General features: G+C 50.3%; 4 protein-coding genes across 13 annotated transcripts in view; 2 read left to right on the top strand and 2 right to left on the bottom strand.

Annotated features, from left to right (window-relative positions):
* The window catches only part of LOC146658272 (uncharacterized), a 187,718-nt gene that overhangs the window by 67,860 nt on the left and 98,281 nt on the right, over nucleotides 1-21,577 (top strand). The window lies entirely within an intron of this gene.
* On the bottom strand, nucleotides 98-8,444 carry ak8 (adenylate kinase 8). Of its 9 annotated transcripts, none has more exons than XM_085426649.1 (15): nucleotides 8,156-8,436; nucleotides 7,845-8,024; nucleotides 7,694-7,778; nucleotides 6,540-6,589; nucleotides 6,359-6,445; nucleotides 6,100-6,168; nucleotides 4,088-4,169; nucleotides 3,933-4,004; nucleotides 3,662-3,862; nucleotides 2,813-2,935; nucleotides 2,401-2,490; nucleotides 1,969-2,110; nucleotides 1,792-1,872; nucleotides 1,431-1,560; nucleotides 98-1,205 (listed from the first exon to the last, which is right to left on the bottom strand). In XM_085426649.1, exons 2-15 carry the CDS (start codon nucleotides 7,926-7,928, stop codon nucleotides 1,116-1,118), a joined length of 1,386 nt encoding a protein of 461 aa, XP_085282775.1. In that variant the 5' UTR covers nucleotides 7,929-8,024; nucleotides 8,156-8,436; the 3' UTR covers nucleotides 98-1,115. The 9 variants fall into 9 exon arrangements, with proteins under 9 accessions (XP_085282775.1, XP_085282774.1, XP_085282776.1 ...); XM_085426648.1 differs by having other exon boundaries at nucleotides 7,845-7,938; nucleotides 8,216-8,436; XM_085426650.1 differs by having other exon boundaries at nucleotides 8,216-8,233.
* On the bottom strand, nucleotides 8,935-21,232 carry tsc1a (TSC complex subunit 1a). Of its 2 annotated transcripts, none has more exons than XM_085426636.1 (22): nucleotides 21,068-21,232; nucleotides 20,650-20,767; nucleotides 20,358-20,461; nucleotides 20,131-20,283; nucleotides 19,852-19,996; nucleotides 19,584-19,738; nucleotides 19,422-19,495; nucleotides 16,839-17,029; nucleotides 16,661-16,725; nucleotides 16,481-16,592; nucleotides 15,893-15,960; nucleotides 15,710-15,806; nucleotides 15,427-15,647; nucleotides 15,224-15,357; nucleotides 14,721-14,791; nucleotides 14,148-14,314; nucleotides 13,871-14,053; nucleotides 13,643-13,753; nucleotides 13,138-13,260; nucleotides 10,407-10,594; nucleotides 10,193-10,333; nucleotides 8,935-10,036 (listed from the first exon to the last, which is right to left on the bottom strand). In XM_085426636.1, the coding sequence occupies exons 2-22, from the start codon at nucleotides 20,756-20,758 to the stop codon at nucleotides 9,592-9,594; spliced, it is 3,057 nt and encodes a 1,018-aa protein (XP_085282762.1). In that variant the 5' UTR covers nucleotides 20,759-20,767; nucleotides 21,068-21,232; the 3' UTR covers nucleotides 8,935-9,591. The 2 variants fall into 2 exon arrangements, with proteins under 2 accessions (XP_085282762.1, XP_085282763.1); XM_085426637.1 differs by having other exon boundaries at nucleotides 14,748-14,791.
* dok2 (docking protein 2) overlaps nucleotides 21,369-21,577 on the top strand; it is a 22,596-nt gene continuing 22,387 nt past the window's right edge. Inside the window, exon 1 of the mRNA XM_085426639.1 lies at nucleotides 21,369-21,577. This exon is cut by the window's right edge and continues 568 nt beyond it. The gene's annotated coding sequence lies outside the window, so the exon portion shown is untranslated.

Below are 21,577 nucleotides of genomic sequence, written 5' to 3'. Positions count from 1 at the left end.
GAGGGAGGAACATCCTGCTGTCAGCGAGAACACTGGAGGGTCGGGCGGGCGGTGCAGCAGGTGTGGTTTGAGCCTCCAAGTCACACTGCAGGTGAGCCTGCAGGGAGTGCAGCTCCGGCCTCCTCCAGCAACACTACTCAGAGATTCTATTCTTTCCTTCAGAGTCCGCCACAGCGGACCATCTCCATCTCCATCGCTCGCAGCATCCTCGTGGCTCTGCCGTCAGAATGGTTTCAATAACTTCCCCGCTCAGCTCCAGAACCTGGTCCAGATTCTCAAGGAGAAACTTTCCTCCAATCAGTGCCGTCAGGTGGACTTCATGGCAGGAGGAAGAGGAAATGAGGACAAACTGTCCATCATCCATCAAACGTCCCCGTTCCCTCCTGCTCCACGTCCTGTTGTCAGCAGGAAGGCTTAAAAATAGAGCTGTCAATCAAACGGCACGCCCGGCCCCGCGGGGCCTCAAACCGCCGCGGCGGAGGATTAATTATAGTCATTTACCCAAATCACCGCTTTGAAACGGCGGCGAGCGTCTGAGTGAGGTTTCAATCTCGACTTCAGAGGTAAACGGAGATATTTTAACATGAAGGCGTCCTAAACTGTGATTACTGCTCTCACACGGGAGGAGACGGCAGCGAGCTGACAGAGACGTCAATGGCTGTCAGTCACGCCGAGGCCGCCGACACACACCGCCATCAGAGTACTGATACACTACTGATGCTACTGCATAGTAGTCAAACTATTACTTGTACTACAATGTACTGATGCTCGTAGTACTGAGCATGCTCAGTGCAGCTGAGTGAAACTGTTGTTGATCTGTGAGATCAGCTGACTCGGACACCCACAGGTGCTCAGTGTGTGTGTGTGTGTGTGTGTCACAGTCGTGCTCAGGTTTCCCCGAAACTTCCGTCTTTATTTGTTTCTGTGATTTTAGTAAAATGTGCTTCAGACTTTTACTGGAAAACAAAACACATGGGCGAGTGGGCGGAGTCAGTGAGAGCAGGTCAGGTGGGAGCTCTGCCTGAAGAGAAGCATAACAAACACAGGGAGGAGCAGCACATGCTTTATTTTTACAGACAATCATGTGACCTCAGCTTGTTCAGGTGAGTCAGAGGTCACTCAGAGGTCAGCCTGCTCGCCACGGCCTCAAACACAGAGTGAGGGTCCTGATCAGCATCGATGTGAATGGCCTCAGGATAGACAGACTGACTGACACACACACACACACACACACACACACACACACACACACACACACACACACACAGAGTTAGATTTTCACCTGCGTGCACCTGCGGGTTACAGCTCATCTTTGCTGCTTGTTCTGATCTTATGATCCATGGGTTTAAATCACAGCTTTGTTTTTGGCCTTTTAGTCTTTGTTGTTGTTCCTAATGTTTTGCCTCCATCTCTCTCCTGTGTGTGTGTACCTGCAGGGCGGCGCTGTGGAGCCTGTACTGTTTCAGTCTCTGTGTTACAGACTCCATGCTGTCCTCAGGTCGGGTCTTTAGTCTGTGCTGAACCTCAGAGCTCGGAGCCGGCCGAGTCACAGGATGGAAGCTGCACACACACACACACACACACACACACACACACACACACACACACACACACACACACACACACACACACACACACACACACACACACAGTCAATACCACCACTGCACCATCAGCACTGTGTGTGCCTACACATGTGTGTGTATTACATCACAGGGCCGACAGCATGATGCAGACGTGTTCTCCCTGCAGTGGGAATTTTCCCATCACAGGTAAATCTGAGTTCCTGACCTCTGACCGCTGACCGGGTCTGTGGCTCTCAGACTGAGTCTCTCCAGGCAAACGTCATCGGTCAGCTCCAGGAAGAAAACCCTGACAGTAAGAGGAGGACGAGACGAGAATGCGAGCAGGTTAAAAGGATTTCGGAGTTTTCTGGAGAACGGCTCCGTGAGTACAGTGAGCCTGTACCTGTTGGGCTGCTGGTGGCTCTCCTGCAGGCTCCGGGCCTGCTGCAGGTCGCAGGGGAAGCCGTGCAGGATCCAGCCCCCGCGGGTGCAGTCGGGTCGGCTCAGCCGCTCCTCCAGGACCTGCAGCAGCAGCGAGTCTGAAACTGCAGCCACAGCGGGGTTAGTGTCGCCCTCTGGACGCTAGCGCACACGGTCACAGCCGGCCGCGCCTCGGCAGCGACGGTCGGAGGCTTATGTCAGCTCGTACTGTCTCTGCCCCCTCCCTGATTTCTTTTTTGCACATTAGTCACACCATAAACATGTCCAAAAACCCTCTGGATGGTCCCACACACTTGTGGGAAACCTTGTGTGGACTGACGCGAGACGAGCGGCACTTTCTGGAAGGTTTGATAGAGAACATCGCAGCCGCAGGCAGACATGAGTGTGTGCTCACCTGGACGTCTGTCATCCAGGTACGCCTGGACCTCTGCTCCTCGACTGGAACCAGCTGCAGCTACAGACCTCAGCAAACGACCACAGCTCACTGACACACACACACACACACACACACACACACACACAGTAAAAAGTGAAAACAGTCTTCGTCGTGTGACCTTTGGCCATTCTCATTACTTCCTCCACCTGAGCGAAACCTCAGATTTCACTCTGACCTATATGTGACCTGACAGGACATGCTTTTCATCAGTGTGACCTCTGACCCTTTAAGGTCTCTGTCATATCTTTACATGTTACAAAGAGACTGTGGCAGGTTTGTATTTAGCAGCTACTCGCCCGGAGCTTCCTATTGGATGCACAGTGAGCCTGAGCTGGTGTCCCTCAACTGTGACCCCATCCTGGCTGCGTACCGTCCACCATCCCGTACTTCTCTGACAGCAGCTGGGCTTGACGGCTCCTTCCAGACCCCGGTGGTCCCAGCAGGAGGATTCTGGGAGTTCTGGAGCGCTGACGAGTCCGGACAAAAGCCAGCACTAAGAGAAAACACACACACACCAGTTAATGCTTTACCTGAATCAGCAGGTAGATCACAGAAAGAACGAGCTCAGGTGTATGGAGCACACCTGAGGACAAGATGCTGGAGCTGCCTGCTCTGTGACTGTTTCACTGAGGCATCATTAAAGAACAGTTTCATTCCTGCAGCACCGTTCATAAAGTTCATAAAGCCAAGCGCCAAGTGTTTAGATGTGTCCGAGGCTCCAGCCAGCAGGCCCTGATCACATGACCTCTGGGACCTGCAGGATGTAGTTCAATCATCATAGAGTCCAGGTCCCCTCAGAGTTCCTGACAGAGGATTTAGTAAACGGAGCAAGGGGACCAAGAGCCTCCGTCAGGTACAACTCTGTCAGGGGCACGAACAGGGCCTCCAGCTTCTTCTTCATTAAGATGGAGAAAAACTGTCAGACATCCAACTTTTAATAGAGTCCAAGCACCTCTGCAGGATCTGGACACACGTCTCGAGGCTTAGAGCAAAAAACACCTGAATATCATCTGCATAGCAAAGCTGCTCAAAACGTGCTGAAGACGAGCAGAACCAAAACTGTGGCACACCGCAGGTCTGGGAGGGAGGAGCCTGAACCTGGACTCAACCACAGGAGAGCATCGTTCACACCGATGATGCAAACACTCCTCACTGACCAATCAGCATCTGTGTGTGTGTGAGTCTGTGTGTGTGTGAGAGAGTCTGTGTGGGTCTGTACCTTGCTGGTAGATGTCAGCGTGTGGTTGGTCGCTGTCGATGACCTTGAGCACGTGCTGATAGGCTGATCTCAGACCCGTGACCTCACAACAGTAACGGTGAAGCTTAGCAAGTCTCTGTTGGTCTGTCAGACTCCTCCCCTTCTCCAGACGCCGAGTGATAATGTCATCATCTGGCAGGATGAAAGTCCGATGGTAGATGTCTGCAGATAGGAAGTGATGTCACAAGGAAAGAACATATTCACTGATGTTTGATTATGGGCGTGGGCTCACCCCCAGTGATTGCGTCGACCAGCCGTCCGCAACTTCTCTCCATCAGCACGTCATCCGCCGCCTCGAGCATCACTGATGACACATACCACAGCGTGATGTCACACAGGAAGCAGCCGCGCAGGGCACAAAGCGTGATCTCACTTCCTGTTACTTACCAACGTGCTCGGGGATGACTCCGCCCTGCTGCAGACTCAGAGCCTGCAGGCGAGTCTGAGGGATTCCCTCCAACACCCAGCCCTGCAGTAACACACACACACACGTCAGGCTGTGTGTGTGTGTGTGTGTGTGTGTGTGTGTGTGTGTGTGTTGGTTCAGAGGTCAGCATGATCCCATGCTCATGAGCAGGTGATGCGTTCAGTCTGTCTGAAGAGTATCTTCAGAAGCCTCCGTCAGAGCTCCAACTCTGAGCTTCTGCACGTGTCTCTGATTCAGTTCAGCTTTATTGACACAGAGCTTCACAGAGAAACCCACCAATCAGACCCCTCTATATGAACAAGCAGGAAGGAAACAGGCAGAAACCTCCAGCAGAACTGGGCTCAGGGAGGGGCTGCTAAAGGGTGCACTGTTAGGGGTGTGGCCTGTTAGACTGACAGGTGCCTGCTCTCTGTTCTGTCCCGGTTCTGTTGGAAGCTCTTGGAAGTGTGTACTAACGGTTCATCTTCACCTGCACATCCACGCTCCTGCCGGACGCAAAGTTGCACAATTTAATGTGACAGCAGCAGGCGGTGTCCTGACGGGACCTGTCAGTCATCCTCAACACACACACCGACACAAACACACACACAGACGGTCCCTGGTGTGTGTGTGACGAGTTTAGCCTGCAGCCAAAAACAGCTATTAGCAAATCAAAGAAGCTGCTAATGACACACACACACACACACACACACTCTGACGGGTGGAGCTGTCTCACTGAGATCTTCGCAGGAGTGAGTCTCACATGAGAAGCTGAGATGTGACGAGCCGTGTCCATCTTTCGTTTACAGTCTGAGGTGTAAACAGCTTCTGTTTGTTCTGCTTCTCTGAAGTTTTGACACAAAACGTTGTTAAAGCTTTGCTCGCTAATGTTGCAGCAGAGCAGTTCAGTATTGGCGTACCTGTCGAAACCAAGTGAAAGCAGAGTAATAAAGATCAGCCGACCTGTGGCGGTGGCTGAGGGTAGCCGAGGGCAGGCAGGTATGTCCTGAACCAATCACAACACATGGTTCTTTCCCTTCATTACATAAAATGTTCCCTCAAACTATACCAGACTGAAGTCTCGAACACCGCTCTCTTTCCTGACCTTGTAGAAAAATCAAGGCAGTGTATTTCATTTTGAATGTACTCTGATTGTTAAACATGGAATAAACTTCCTGTCTGCCATGTTTGATCACACGGGTCCAGCAGCTGATCCACGTCTGTGGCAGTTTCTGTTTCTTTATCGTGTAGAGACACAGACGTATTGTTGAACTTCTTCACACTGAGCAACAATAAAGAAGCAGACTAGAAACCCCCCTGTGGGACTGCAGAGCCCTGAGCGGACACCACAGACACCCCCCCTGAACCTGTGCTGCGACTGGGTCCTGCTCAAAGCTGCAGTAGTGCAAAAGAAGGCAGAATTCTTCCAGACCTCCTGCAAAAAGCCCCGCCCTCTCAGACCTCCCGGCAGCGCAGGTAACCTGGGACAGGTGCCGCCGATCTCGCTTGCAGGCGAGTCTTTATTTGTCTGGATGCGTTTTGAGCACGATGCCGCTTGAAGGCGTTCAGTTTGTGTCGCTGTTGTTGTGACAGCTGCTCCTCCGTCTTTCATTGCCTTAAACTGATCTGAAAGCAGCCCTCGCAAACGGGACGTGATGCTAACGAGGAGCGTCGGCGAGGAGCGGCCCGTGTGAATATAACACACATGATGTGACAGCAGCATCCCTTTGATCAGCCCGTCCTCGGGGAGAACGCTGCTCGGCCTGCTGGGAATCGTAGTAGGACACAACGGAGACCAGAGCGCTAATTATCATCAATCACAGACGCAAGTGAGGCGGGTAACGGGGGACGTTTCTAACAGGGGGGACATCAGGGGGGACGTTTCAAACGGGTTGTGACATGTGGCACCGACGATCTTTGACCCAGGTCTGTGCGAACACGGCACAAATGTTTAATGATGCTTTAAGCTAACCGGACTGTGAGGCTGACTCACCCGGTGGAAGCAGTCCATCTCCTTCAGCCTCTGCTGAACCAGTCCAACCAGCACCCCCTCCGAAAGCTCCTAAACACACAAAACACAGGTCACACGGGCATCAGGATGATGCACAGAATGAACAAACGGGCTCTAGACAGGAGGACCAGGGAGGGGTCGGGCGGTTTGGTCACAAAGTGACAACACTGAGGTCAGACTTCATCACTCCGCTCAGAGTCAACAATGATCAGATACAGACATCAGGAAAAAGCAGGTGTACCTGCTCGGCGTGCAGCTCTGATCGGTACTGCAGTAAACTGCCTTCGGTCACGTGAACAGCTCTCAGCTCGGCGCTCAGCTTTTTGGCCTGAAGAAAACCCCCCAAAAAACATAGAAGAAGAAGAAACGTAAACGAGCAAGCGGAGGTCAGCTGAAAGTTTCCCACGCTCACTTGAACTCACCACGGTGTGTTTGCCGACAGCAGGAGGTCCCAGCACCATGACCCTGGGGACTGACACAGATCAGACGTCAGAAAACAAGCTGGTCACATGACCTGCAGTCTGACTGTTTCCTGCTGCAGACGCTTGCCAAAGATCACCACCGATTGGAGAAATGAAACACCTTACTGTCCTTAAACACAACACGCTGCATTCAAAATCTCGTGGACACACGACCACATCAATATTTCAGAAGAGCGTTGAGAGCGACGTCAGAACAAAGAACCACGACCTATCATTAGCGGTTTGTGAGTGCAGTGGTGTCCGTCTGTGCTGATGTTGCTGGAGTCAGAGCGCCCCCTAGGGGCGGCATCATGTTTCTGCCTCGGCTGTGTTTCGGTCCTTCTCTTGGCCCGATGTATTTGTTAGTTTGTGCTTATTTAAGCTTTTTATTGCTCATTGTGTAGCTGACGTCAGAGAACCTCGTGTGTTTGTGTCTTCATCGTTGCCACTGTTTCCGGTGCTGAACTCTAATCCTAACTGAACAACGGTTTAGGACTGACACTAAACATTTCAGATGTGCATAAAAGCATTTGTAAAACGTGGTGTCTGATGAGCCCCATAGTTGCGTCTCATTTTTAATAACGTCAGAATAAATTCCTGACTCAAAGCTTTACAGGTGTGCGAGCGTTTCGTTGGAGTTTCCAGATATCGCAAACGTCCTGTATGTGTTTCTGTGATAAAAATGATGAATTAAGGCTGAGACCATTTTAAGACTTTATATTCTGCCCGGTCTGCGTTTAAAGACAATTTTAAAGGAATGCTTTAAGCCATAGGTGTCAGACTCTGGCCCGCAGCCTAATTACTTTTGGCCCACGAAGCCATACCAAATTACTATCAGAGCTGGCCTACTGGTATTATACAGCTAATATATATATTGTTTAGTATTAAGCTTTGCTGTTCCATATTCAGTTTTTCAGCAAAACGTGTTTGAGTCCAGAAGAAAAGATTCATTCTTATATCTGGAGTAAGATTTTTTTTTTTTCAATAAATATTAATGTTAGCCCGCGACTTTGTTCCAGTTTTGAATTTTGGCCCACTGTGTATTTGAGTTTGACACCCCTGCTTTAAGCGATGCTAACAAATAAAAGCCATCAGGGACACGACGGCGACCTCACTATCATCGCTGCTCCTCTGCAGAAGCCCGATCAGGTAGGAGATCGGATCAACAGGCTGATCGATCACCAGGCTGCACAGCATGCTCTGAAACACACACACAGTGAATGTAGAGCAGCTTCACGCGTGGGAAACCTGCAGCTGCACCTTTACCTGCACCAGCTGGGCCACGTTGTGTTTGTCGGCGTAGACGAACGCCTGAGGAGGAATCCTCAGAGGCCTCACCGTCTCATCCATCAGGAAGTCCCTGAAAGCACCACCAGGCCCACCACACACCGATCAAACACTGATATTCTGTCCCGACTCCCCTGAACGCCGCACACCGACCATCTCCTGTACTCAGGGTTAGGGAGCCAACGGGCCCACGAATAAAGGGCTGTCAGCTGAATACACAACATACACTAACACACAACTGTTCAAACATTTTCTGACAACAATAAAACATGAATGTTTTAACGGTCAACCTGATTTTATCTTTTAAAAAGTTGACGTCCGCTTTCAGAGCTCCACTTCCGGCCTCTCACCTGTCCAAACACCTCTCACCGTTTCCCAGGAACTTTCTGTTGGCTGCTGAAGCGCGGGAAACATTAACAAACGTCTCGCGCTCAGACGTATCCGCTAAAATCCGAACTTTGGCACAAAAACGACGTTAAAACCAAAAATAACGATAACACCAAAACCCTTCCCGCCTCTTCGCTCTCGGGACGGTCGCTACGACGCGTTGGTCGGTTGCTAGGGAACGACGTCATCACTGCCCGTGCAGGGCAAACGGTGCAGAGTTCACGAGGGGACGTTTCTTGAACGGTTGAGGACGATCGATCAGGACCCGACTGACGTCAGAAAAGTCTCATTTCCGCACGTTTGGCGCATTTTTAATCACCTGAGCCAGAACCTGGAGAAAAATGGCGCCTTTAAATCCGTCAGTGAGGAAAACATCAGGTTAGTTTTCCCTATAGTGTCAAATATTCAGATTAAAATACCCGGAAAATACAATCACCCCCAAATTGCATATAAAAATTAATATAAAACAAAGATTAGTAATAATCTAATTATAACAAATTTAATTAGTAATAAATGTCATATTCATGGTGTCAAATATTAATAAGAGAATTCATTTAGAAACAAAGTTCACAAATTCCCTTAAAATAATGTTGGTTTTCAAATATATCTTAAATGTGTGGCAAATCTTTTTAAACAAAGAGCATTGAAAAGTGTGACAACTTTAACAAAAAACGCACAAACAGACGTTTACATCTTTATTTCTGTCACAGTGTTTCAGGAGCACATCTTTGGTTTGTCTGCAGTTACTGATCAGCTGACAAATCCATAAAGAAAACAATCATCAGTCGCAGCGTTTAATTTGGCATGAAGCACTTTTTGGCTTAAACAGGAAAATCAGCTGAAACACAGACTGTAGAAAAAAGACGGACAAAGGCACATCATCGACTCTGAAGCTTCAGCGTTACAGTTTCAGCCGCGTCACTTTCTTGTGATCAAATCCTGGAATTTGATTGGCTGATGCAGGCGGCTGTAGCTGCTAGCTATCTGCGAGGCTTCACCTCAGCTAACTGGAGTCCCTGAACTAGACTCCTTTTATCATAACTATGGATCAATACTATGGCTGAGACTATGGCGGTACTAGCAGACCGCCCAACAGACCACTCCCATCAGCACTGGATAGGAGCGACTGTCCTTTTGATTGGATGCCACTTATTAGAGGGCATTTTTGTTTGTGGATACTAGCCAGGCTAGCTGTAGATTTAATTCCCCTAATAAATAACAATCGTTACTGAAAGTTTGCTGATCTTGGATCAGCCTGCTTATTGCCTTATCATTATCATCTTTATTGCTCTTTTCCAGAGTGAGGGCGGAGCCCCTAGGAACCCCACCTCCTCCTCCCTCAGATGTCGGGCAGTGTCTCGTCGTAGTCCATGATGCTCAGTTCGTGTCTCCTCTGTTGGACGGCGAGTGTCAGGTCTACGGGGGCCACGATGGGGTCTGCGGCTTGGCTCAGCGGCTCAGTCTGAGGACTTCCTACAGGGAGTGATGCCTCCTCCACCTCCTGACCGAGTGGAGGGCTTGCTGGTTGGACATTCACCTCCTCCTCCCCGACCTCCACCTCCTCCTCCTCCTCCTGGTTCTGATCTGTGGGTCTGAACAGCTGTCGGGCTCGTTGCTCCAGGAAGGAGCCGACAGCCAGCGGGGAGTCGATGGGGGAGAGTGAGAGGGACACGGGGGAGGTGGAAAGGACCTCCACTGCTCCATTCATGATCCCAACAGCAGAAGAAAACGGGAGGAGGGACTTTTGGCTTCCCTGAGCATCAGGTAAGGCTCCGCTGTCGGATCTGGAGGACAGTATGACACAGAAAGGCAAACATTTATCAACAACGCACACGTGGAGAATAAAAGCACAGACACTCGTCCTGGTTCTGCCCGTCTCATTAAATAATTTTGGACGTCTCTGTGGGATCGAGGCGTCCTCGGACGATGGCCCTGTTTACCTGCTGACGTCCTGCAGCTCGCCATTTGGGTGAGCCCCGCCTCCCGCGATCTGACCGTACAGCTGAAGCATCTCGGTCTGCAGCGCCTGAGTAACTCTCCTCAGAGCGGCACAGCGGCTCTCCGACGCCGACAGCTCTACCCTGAAAGCGACATACGCAGTCTGAGTCCGACGCTTCCCGTGTGGAGAGTTCCAGAAGGTGAAGCCGGACTGACCTGTTCTGGTTCTTGGTGTCCTCCAGCAGTTTTTTCTGGCTCAGGATCAGCTGGTCTTTCCTGGCCTGCTGGCTCTCCAGCTCCGTGATCCTGTGATTGGCTGCTTCCAGCTTCTGTCTCTGCTGGACATCGTTGTCCTTCAGCCTCAGGAACTCCTTACCCACACTGCACTGCAGCATGGACGCCTCCTGACACACAGCAGAGTACATTTAGAACAGCGCACGCTCCATTCATCATAGTGGCCACATTTGCATTACACAAAAGGGTCAGCAGAGGGCGGTGTGTTGTTGAGAGAGTCAACTCCCCGACTTATGTCTGAGGAAGCGTAAAAGGTGTGCTATAACTCTGTACGTGCTTTTAGTGAACCATCTTTAATAAGAAACAAAAATCTAAATCAAAACATACGTTGAAGGAGAAACGGAGGGCCTGTCTCAATATGCGTACTTGCGTTCTCGTGTACTCGTGATACGTCATCAGTCGGAGACCAAGTACTGTTCCAGTTCAAAGTACGCATCAAGCCGAGAACGCGAAGTCCCGGATGTGTTCTCGCTCCACCCGTTTTATCGAGCATGCATCGGTGGTGACTTGTGTGGACTTGGTACAGCTAAATATCCCAGAATGCATTTCGTCCAAAACTCAAACGCAGCAATGGCGGACGAGCGGGGCTAAAAACTTTTACATATTACTCTTTCTGGGTCACAAAATAAACTTTTAAGTTATTTTCAAGCGAGAATGTAGCTATGTGAACTTCAAACATCTGCTCGATTTATCAAGATGTCACATATTTCCAAACGCGCTCCGACGTTTTCGGAGACGTCTGTGACCCGCCAGCTCCACAGCAGACAGCGAGGTCGAGGATTATTAGAGCCGGCGAGAACAGCGGACTCCCGGCACAGCGTTTTCAACCCCCCCGCGGTCTTTTTGCTACTCAGGTTAAACAAACCCCAGCAGCTGTCTATTGTATTGAGTGTCCACTACAATAAAAATAGAAGCGTTCTAACATCTCACCTGCTTGTTTTTATTAAGGTATGTACACGTATGTACATGTACACTATTTTTATTAATGGAGATTTCACTACTGAGGTTAAACATGATATATAAGTCACTTAGATCACTTCTAAATGTTAATGTTTGGTTTGTTTCAGTGTTTAATTTGTTCCTGAGTAAACCGGTTCGGCTGTGATTAAAGCTTCATCACATATTACTCACAGTTAAATTAAGGACGGCAGTAAAAACTCTGGACCTGTGACATCATCAAGTACGCTGGTGTTCCAGTTGTACAAATCGCGAGTCCGTGCTCGCGTTCTCGGCGAGACCGGACTCGCCGAGAACGCGAGCACGGACTCGCGTACTTAGAGTTGAGAAAGGGCCGGAGTCTGAGTAACGATTGTGATGTGCTGATCTCGGCAGGTTAGCGTGGAAGAGAAAACGTGTCTCACTGAAACGATGAGAAACACAGTTGTAGATGTGATTCTGCTAATCAGATCCTGAAGCTCTGCATGCAGGCGCGTGTCTGCGCTTTATCACCCACTCGTTCGCCGCTACAGTCGAGTAGCGCCTAAGGTGCGTGGGGTCGTCATAGCAACATGGCTAAAGGGAAAACGTGTTTTTACGAATCTGAGTTAAAAACAGATCCTGTTGAAGTGAATACTGACGTGACAGAGCTAACGATGAGTCATGTTCAGGTACGACGTAGAAAACAAGAAAATGTGATTTTGATGTTTGAGCTTTAGTCACAGAGAGAAACGCAGCAGGATGTGACATCACAGAGAGAGAGGAGGAGCCATGTGGGCGAATGAGGATGAAGGAGCGTTCGGTCTTTGAACACTGAACTGGATTTATTTATTTGTCTGTTTCTCATTCTTGCCGTGTTTACAACTTCCAAGCATTTGGAGTTTATCTACACCAAGGGTCTCAAACTCGTGGCCCAGGGGCCACTAACGGCTCACGTCACCCCTACTCACGGCTCGTACATGATGTGACGAAATATGATGCAGTTTGGCCGATGAAGTGACTTTTTATGTTTGTTGTCGAGCGCAATGTTAAAATAAGTTCTTTAAATGATTTAATATGAAGACAACATGAGCAGAGAGCAGGAACGTGTACACGTATGTCTGCACGATGATTTAGTTACAAACACAACGACAGCAGCAGTGCTGCCACGTGTGGGACCGACAGAGGAGCGATGTGTTTGTTTGGTCATTCAATGAAAGGCTTCGGGTAGTTAAATTATACAGGCACAGTCGTCTTCTACAAGTTAGAAATTTAAAAAACAAAAAACATTTTCAGAAATATTTGTGTCTGTTTTCTTGTTTGTTTTTGTACTACTTGAGCACTAAAGTGGCTCCAATGAGACGACAGCAGTGGCCCTCGGCTCGTTCATATTCGAGGCCCCTGATCGACAGAGAGCCCCTCCTCTCCGTCCACCTCCCTGAAGTCAACATATAAATAACTACATATAATTTAACTTGTGTTACACTGACAGTGTACATTATGGACATTCACTTTCTAACAACCAAGAATTGAATAGAATAGCCTTTTATTATCATTGTACATGTACAATGAAACTGTGGGTGCTCCACAACAACTGTGCCTGAATAAAATATAAAAAGTAAGGAATAAACAGGAGAAATCTGTCGACACAGACTGGAGAAGAAAATAGTAGCTGGCTGAAGCTGGCTGAAGCTGACTGAAGCTGGCTGAAGCTGGTGTGTGTGTGTGTGGGTCTTACGGTGCAGCGCTGTGTCTCTCCGCCCTCCAGCTGTTGCTGCAGAGCTTTGTTGGTCTCTCCGAGCAGGACCAGCTGCTGGTTCAGCAGGAACATCTGTTGATGCAGCTGCTCACTGCTGCACAGCTGGAGACACACAGACACACAAACATCTGTAGAACAGGACTGAGTGGGAGCAGCTGCCTCAGGACTTCAGCTGTGGTTACTGTTTTTGAGCCACTGTGGGCTCGTCCTCCTTCATTATTCAGAAACAGAAAAACTGGCTTTGTCTTCAGTTTCTCTGCTGCTGGTTTAAACTGAAACAGCCTGAGCACACACGGACTCGTTACAGACTCGACAGACCTATCGGTGTCTGACAGGAAGTGAAACCCCTCTGACCCACATATCTGCCTCCTCTCGGTGTGTATTTAGTCGTCATGGACACACTGTGATGCTGCGAGGCACACACAGAGAGAAGCAGCTGAGCGCCGTGCTCCTTCAACGATGCCATCGACTAATCGGGACTCACCTTCACTGACAGCTGGGTCAGCTGGTGCTCAGCATTATACGCCCTGTAATTGGCTTTCTGAAGCTCCGCCTCCAGATCCTGCAGTCTGCTCTGGCACTCCTGCAGCTCACCCTGCAACAGCCAATCAGAGCACAGGATGTGAAGCTCTTTGCTGATGGTGTGTGTGTGTGTGTGTGTGTGTGTGTGTGTGTGTGTGTGTGTGTGTGTGTGTGTGTGTGTGTGTGTGACCTGCAGTCTCTGGCTCTCTCTCTGCTCGTCTCGTTGCAGCTGCAGCAGATGTGCAATGTGTGTGTGCAGCTGCCCGCTGCGTGTGTGTGTGTCGCGCTGCAGCGCCGAGTATCGGCGCTGCTCCTCGTCCAGACTCGCCCTCAGACTCCGGATCTCCTCGTCTTGAACGCCGAGCTGAGACTTCTGCAACCAGCAGCGTGATGGAGGAGAGAAAACATGAGAGGAGGGGCTACGTGGGTGGTGTTCAGCATCATGATGAGGTTGACGTGTGTGTTACCATGGCAGCGCTCTGCTCCTCCAGCGTTGTCGCGTTGATGACCCTCCGCAGCAGCCGGCGGTTTCGGATGGCGTGCTGTTGCCGCTTGAAGCGCTCGTACTGGAGCTGAGCATGGACGAGCAGCAGCTGATTGGTCAGAGACTGAAGCTCCTCCTCCTGGGTGGAGCCTGACACACACACACACACAGTTCTAATGAAATCCTCTGTGCTGATGCAAACCCGGCAGCTTGACGCCGCAGCTCGTCTGAGGGTCATTAAACGAGCTGGGCGTGGTCAGTACGGCGAATACGAGAGAACCGGAGCACGGTGTCCCACAGCTGCCAAGAACCAGCGTGGATCCTGCCGCGAACCGCTTCCTCATCAGCCTCAAGACGTGAAAACTGAACCCGAGAACACCAGCCGGCTAAATCAAACCTGAACGCAGATTCAGGACGGCGCCCGCAAACAGCAGCGAATGTGACGACGAGCTGAAACAGCGGCGCGGGTTCAGGAGCTTGTCAGCTCCACACAGTGAGCTTACAGCTTCATGTGCATGTGAGGTTAATGAGCGTGATGAGGCGAGAGTTCAGGTACCTTTGCTTTTCATGCTCTGCTGTTTACCTCCAGAGTGACTCCGATCCACCGACTTACTCCCAGCTGATAACCTGTGAACACCACAGAAGAAGAAAGAGGTGACGCAGGTTAGCACGTTTTACACAACATCAGACGGGTCTCTGATGACACGCGTGCAGACGTTTCAAATCTAAGGACACGGTTTCATCGACAGACTAGACGATGGCTGCACCTCGCTCCATCGATCGGCGAGCAGCGGGAATCTCGCTTCGTGTTTAATGTCTTGTTTTGTCGCCTCACCCCGACCGGCCTCTCCTCCCTCAGCCTGGCTGTGCTGCAGCTTTCTTCCTGTTAGAAGGACTTCTGTCTTCCCACTATCTCCAAAGCGCTCGCTCAGGGGGCGTTTATGCGTTACAATATGAAGCTAGGCGACTCACACCTTTGATGTGATACTGATCGGTGTGTTTTGGGCGTGAGGCGGCGTTCTGCCTGATAATGCCCTCTGATAACTTGCTGCGGCTCACCTCCTGCTGAGGCAATCGTGGGCGTTGTTTCCACGGGCAATCAGCTGGTCCAGAACCTTCAGAGGGGAGACAGAGGTCACCTCCTCCTCTCTGTTCTCCCTCTGTGGTCCTCCCCCCTTCTTCTCCAGCACCTCCTGCAGGACACAGCACGTTACCGAGCACGCTCACAAAAACCACCTGTGGCTCGGTCCACCTGACCTTACCTGGGTCTTCTTCCCAACGAACAGCATGGCCGCCCGCGGCAGAGCGAGCTCAAACAGCGGGTCATACGGAGAGCTGGGGCTGTAGTCCGAGAGGGCGGAGCCTGGCTCTTCAAATCTGGGGTGAGGAGTGGTGAAGCAGGGAGGCAGGGGGACCCCTGAAGCCTGAGTGGGGGTGGAGGTGATGAGGCGGGGCGAAGGCTGCTGGGACTCATCTTTAACATCTGGAGACAAAGAGAAGATGAAGAAACAGCTGCAGTGACATCACTGAGATCGATCAGCTCACCTTGTCTGTTGTTGTTAACGAGGTCACTCAGGCCTTGCTCCTCCCCCTCAGTGATTGGCTGACAGGTTAACCCCTCCCCATCTTTGACCATCCTCACCTGCAGGGAGACAAAGCAAGACTCTTCCTTCACAATAAAAGCAGCCCAGTTAACTCCCAGTTGTTTAACTGAAGTCTTTAACTCACCTGGCTGCGGTCGGGCTCCTTAGTGGGAGGAGCCTCAAGAATGGAGGCTGATGAAGGCAATTTCTCACCTGCGTCCACACACACACACACACACACACACACACACATTATTAACACACACACACACACACACACACACACACACACACACACACACACACATTATTAACACACACACACACACACACACACACACATTATTAACACACACACACACACACACACACTATTAACACACACACACACACACACACACACACTATTAACACACACACACACACACACACACACACACACACACACACACACATTATTAACACACACACACACACACACACATTATTAACACACACACACACACACATTATTAACACACACACACACACACACAATTAACACACACACACACACACACACAATTAACACACACACACACACACACATTATTAACACACACACACACACACATTATTAACACACACACACACACTATTAACACACACACACACACACACTATTAACACACACACACACACACACACACACACACACACACACACACACACACACACACATATGTGAGGTCACCTGACATGGAGGTGCTCCTGCTCAGTGGGTGGGTGGAGCCTAAAGCAGTGTGTTCAGAAGGGGGTGTGGACAAACCACAGTGTAAGGCGGGGCTCCATGTGACGTCGTCAGGCTGCACACAAACAGGAAGTGTCAGTGCTTGCTCGTCTGGCCCACAGATTAGACAGACAGGTGAGTTACCTGCGTGCAGGTGTTCAGGTTCAGCTGAGGCACACATCTGGATCCCAAAGGACAGACTGAACTTCCTGTCAGCAAACACAAACACTTAATTAAAAACATCCGTTTCCTTCTGGTTTCACTTTGACCTCTGTTACAAACTGAACAGGAGGTCACATGATCTCACACTGCTGTTACTCACCTGAGCTGCTGACAGCGTCTGTGACCGGAGGACTGCAGGTGAGGTCCAGATGAGGGAGGGGAGTCAGGGGGAGAGGTGTGATCAAAGAGCAGGAGGAGGAGCAAATGTCCTCCTCGCACGAAGACTCCAGAGGATCCAGGGACACTCTGGAGCACTCGATCACAATGTCATGGACTTCGTAACACCTCCACCTGAGTGGGAGGAGGGGAGTGTCAGTCTGAGCTCAGCAGGGAGCAGCTCGCTAACTCCAGCTGCTTCTGCTCGCCAACAGCTTCAAATAAATCGCCCAGTAAAGGGGTCCCACAGCTCAGTGCTGGGCCCATTACAGCACCAGCAGTCAGAGGTTTGGACACAGCTTCACATTTAATGGTTTTTCTTTCATCACTGTTTACAGTGTAAATTCTCACTGAAGGCATCAAACTGAATGAAAACGTGGAATTATGAAGTAAACCCAAACATGTTTTATATCCACCCTCTGCTTCGATTCCTGCTTCGCTCACTCTTGGCCTTCTCTCCACGAGCTTCATGAGGTCGTCTCCTGAAATGGTTTCCAACAGTCTTGAAGGAGTTCAGAGATGCTGAGCGTTTGTCGGGCCTTTGCCTTCACTCTGCGCTCCATCTCATCCCAAACCAGCTCCTCTGGGTTCAGGTCAGGTGACTGTGGAGGCCAGGCCTCCATCACTCTCCTTCTTGGTCCTCACACAGCCTGGAGGTGTGTTTGGGGTCCTGTTGGAGAATAAATGATGGGACGGCATGTCGCTGCAGGATGCTGTGGTGGCCATGCTGGGTCAGTGTGCCTTCAGTTTGGAAGAAATCCCCAACAGTGTCACCATCACACCCCCTCCTCCATGCTTCACAGTGGGAACATGCACGTGGAGACCATCGTTCACCTTTTCTCCCCAAAGACACGGCAGGTGGAACCAAAGATCTCAGGTTTGGACTCATCAGACCAAAGCACAGATGGTCTGATGTCCATTTGTTGTGTTTCTTGGTCCAAACAAATCTCTTCTTGTTGCTTTATCTTAGTCGTGGTTTCTCAGCAGCTGTTTGACCATAAAGGTCTGATTCACACAGTCTCCTCTGAACATGTACAGATGTGTCTGCTACTGGAGCTCTGTGTGGCATCTGTCTGGGCCCTGATCTGAGCTGCTGCTACATGATCCCAGATGTCTTCAGTTTGTATCTACAATGTGGAAAGTAGCACCAATGAAGAAAGCCCACTAAATGAGAAGGTGTGTCCAGAGTTCTGACTGGTAGTGCAGATCTGATATGACGATGACACGTCTTTCATGTTACTAAAATCTAACCCAACCCGACCTCTGGTGACCCGGACTCTCCCGTTTAATTTGCAGCAGTTTGAAACTCAATGTTCAAACGCTCAGTCACGCTGCAGTTCATACTTTACTCTGATTGGACAGCAGAGGTCATGTTTCGTTCATGCTGTGCTTCAGGTCACGTCTCAGAGGACACGCTGTCAGTTTGGATACTGACGTTCGTGGTAGTGACGAGTGCCACTCTCAAACGACATGCTCGCATTACCTCGCTTTTGTTTATTCTTTATGGACCTTTTCATTGGTCGCAGTCATCTTTGCTTTCCTGTTTCTACAGGAACAAGTTTTTCCACTCTGAGTAGTAATCGCTATGTTGTATTTTGTTAGTTAACGGTGGACGCTTTTACTGCCACCTTCTGGCAGTAAGTGAATATTACATCCTGCAGACAGCAGTGGAAGAGAAAACATATTTCAAACAGAAAACAGTCAAAGTATTCTTGTCATTTTAAATGTTTGGAGTTAGAGACGTCAGAGTCGCGATACCCAGCTGAATGCCAGGGTAAGAAAACCAAAGAAAACCGTGCAGTTGACGGGTAACTAGGCTACACTGCCTTTCTTATCAGCGTGAGAGGGTGGAGTTATCACGGCAGGTACGCTAGTCGTCGTGTCACACGTAGCTTCTGCGTCTGAGCGACTTCCTTCGTTTTCAGGATAGCAGACTTTTGTAGCTGCATGCTGCCGTCTTCACTTCCTGAAGAACTGCAGGATCAGAGTTTCGCTCCTTAATCCTCAGATAGATGCTAAAGAAGTGCACAAGGTTTCATTCCAGGCCCTCCTTATCCAATCTGTGTGTTTACTTGTGTTCTGTGTATTTCTATCATCTCCTAAATCACTGATCAGGCTTGGCCGACCTCCCTCAGACTAACAGCTGCTGCAGACGTCCCTGTTTTTTAAAGCTGGTTACAAACTTGGAGATGAAATGTGTTGCTCTGAGGCCACATCGTGTGTGCGCCCGTGTTATTTGAACCTGCTGACAGATCAGAGCGCATCACTTCCTGTCATTAGCTGGAATCGAGTGGCGGGCTTCGTCGTCAGATAAAGGAAAGTTTGATGTTGAGCTGCGGTAAACACGCCTCTGCGACGCGAATTCAGCTGGACAGGATACTTTAAGAAAACTCAATCAGATGTTATTTTCTTTCTTTCTTGTTGATTTGCATTCGGTTGAGCTCAGCGCTGGGTTCACTCTGTCAAAGGACCTGCTGACCTGGTTCTGCACGCTCAGGTGTGGTTTCTGTCTCCAAGCTGGACTCACCTGGACGGGTCCAGTTCGTAGTCCTGAGTGCCTGTAACGAGCTCTGGGTGAACCCGGACGTGTTCCAACATCGGCTGACGGGACAGGACAGAGTGTGAGGTGAAACTGAAGGAACACCTGCGGTCATCACATCAGTACCGCCCCCTGCAGGTGTGCACTCACCTTCACCACCTCCTGGAAGGTGTCCAGGTTCTCCTTCATGCTGTAGTGCAGCCGCAGGTAGGAGATGAAGCTACAGGGGAACATCCCATACAGGCGGTGGAACAGAGAGTACGTACCTGCATGGAGGTGCACCAAGTGGGCCACAGGCTCATGACCTGCACGAGCCAATCAGAAAACATCTTATCAACCACTCAGAGAAGCAGACTGACCAATCAGAAAGCATAAGGAGCTGCTTCCTGCAGCGCCCCCTGCTGTGTGAGTGAGTTACCTGGGTTTTTGCAGCTGCGGGATGCAAGGCGCCCAAACACGTCAAAGAAGTCATTGATGTGCTGCTTCCCGGCCTGAGGAATCATGGGTAACAGAGTGACCAGGACCAGGACTCCCGTGATAAGGACGACCACATCGCTGTCCGTCTGAAAAACAGGAAGTGGAATTCTGAGTTTACAGCAGCAGGAATCCGACCTGTGATCCGACCTCACATGATCGACATCATGACAGAATCTGAATGTGCAGGAGGACAGGTGTGTCTCAGGTGTGTGTGTATTACCTTGAGGCAGCGCAGCAGTGACAGCAGCAGCGGCGAGCGGCTGATGTGATGAACCCATGGCGGCTGTTTCCTGATCAGGTGACCCAGCAGGGTGAGGGCGCCCAGCCTGGTCCCGGATCGACTCACAGACTCGTTGAGCTTCTCCAGCAGCACCTAGTGGGCGGGGCCAACAGGTGTTAGAGTCACAGAGATAAAGAACAGGAGATCTGCGAGCAGGCGAGGCTCACTTTGTGATGCGGCTCCCTGATGGAGGAGAGGAGGAGCAGGGCCTGAGAAGATGACGAGTCCAGGTAGTACTCCACCACGGAGGAGAGGACAGCGCCCCCTTTGTCTGAGAGGAGAAACATGCATGCTGGGAGCTCTGCACTGATTGGCCGTCACAAGTGATGTCAGACTGAGTTGATAAGGTTGCTTTGTTGGACGTCAGCAAAACTGCAGCTTCGTGATTGGTTCACGTGGTGAGCGCGTCACAGAGATGCAGACCTGCGTCATTCCTTTGTGCTGCACAGTTGAACTCACCTGTACTCAGCTGCTGGTTGACTGCAGCTCTCACTCGCTCCGCCTCCTGCAGCTCTGAACTGTCCAGTGAGAGCAGGAGCTCGCTGATGCTCGCCTGCTCCCTGGACATCGCGGACACCTGCAATTCGGCCAGACAGTGAACGCATCATAACACAGGCCAGACAGCTGAACGTCACGTGAGGTCACGTTGACGTCATCGTGTTCAGTTCTCTGTGACAGAGGAACAAAATCAATAATCGATGATTATCTGCTACTTCTTTTTCTGTCCCCACACAGTCATCAGTGTGTGCTGGCCTAACACTGCGCAAACTTTGACCTCACGCCTGTTGTGTAACAGCTGCTGTCACGTCACTGGTAGCCCTCCGTTAGCAGCTGATGCTACTCTAACATGCTAACAAGCAGTGTAGCGGCCACGTACCGGCGTCCCGGGACCCGACCCCGCGGAGGAGCCTCCGGCCGGGATACGGAGCGCAGACAGCCGCTCAAACCGACCAAAGAGCCGCAGAGACGGTTACCTTCAGACCTGCTGATCCCAGCACGGAGCAGCCATCTTCAGCTACAGCAGGACCCGCCCACCGCGGTGACACGAGCCTCAGCAGCCAATCACACACAGGAGGCGTTCAGAGCCACCCGTCAAGATGGGAAAAGGATGATTTATTATTATTATTATTATTATTATTATTATTATTATTATTATTATTATTGTTGTTGTTGTTGTTGTTATACTTTTGTGTGGATACAAACAAACAGCTGGGGTCCGTTCTTCGTACCTCGCTTACTACATCCAAGATCAAATCATCGCACTAACTTTGAGCTCACTATCCCGGTTCTCCGAACACACCTGTTGTTGACGATTAGTACAGCTGGATGAAGTAATGTGAGATCACTGGGTGGCTTAACAGGGGCTACGCATCGATAGTAGAAACAT

Source organism: Rhamphochromis longiceps, linkage group LG12 (assembly GCF_057381845.1).
Source record: "Rhamphochromis longiceps isolate RC_006_pf linkage group LG12, R_longiceps_female_GT1.1, whole genome shotgun sequence".
Classification (NCBI taxonomy): domain Eukaryota; kingdom Metazoa; phylum Chordata; class Actinopteri; order Cichliformes; family Cichlidae; genus Rhamphochromis; species Rhamphochromis longiceps.
Note: the sequence above shows the minus strand (reverse complement) of the source record. Positions and strands in the feature narration are given on the sequence as shown.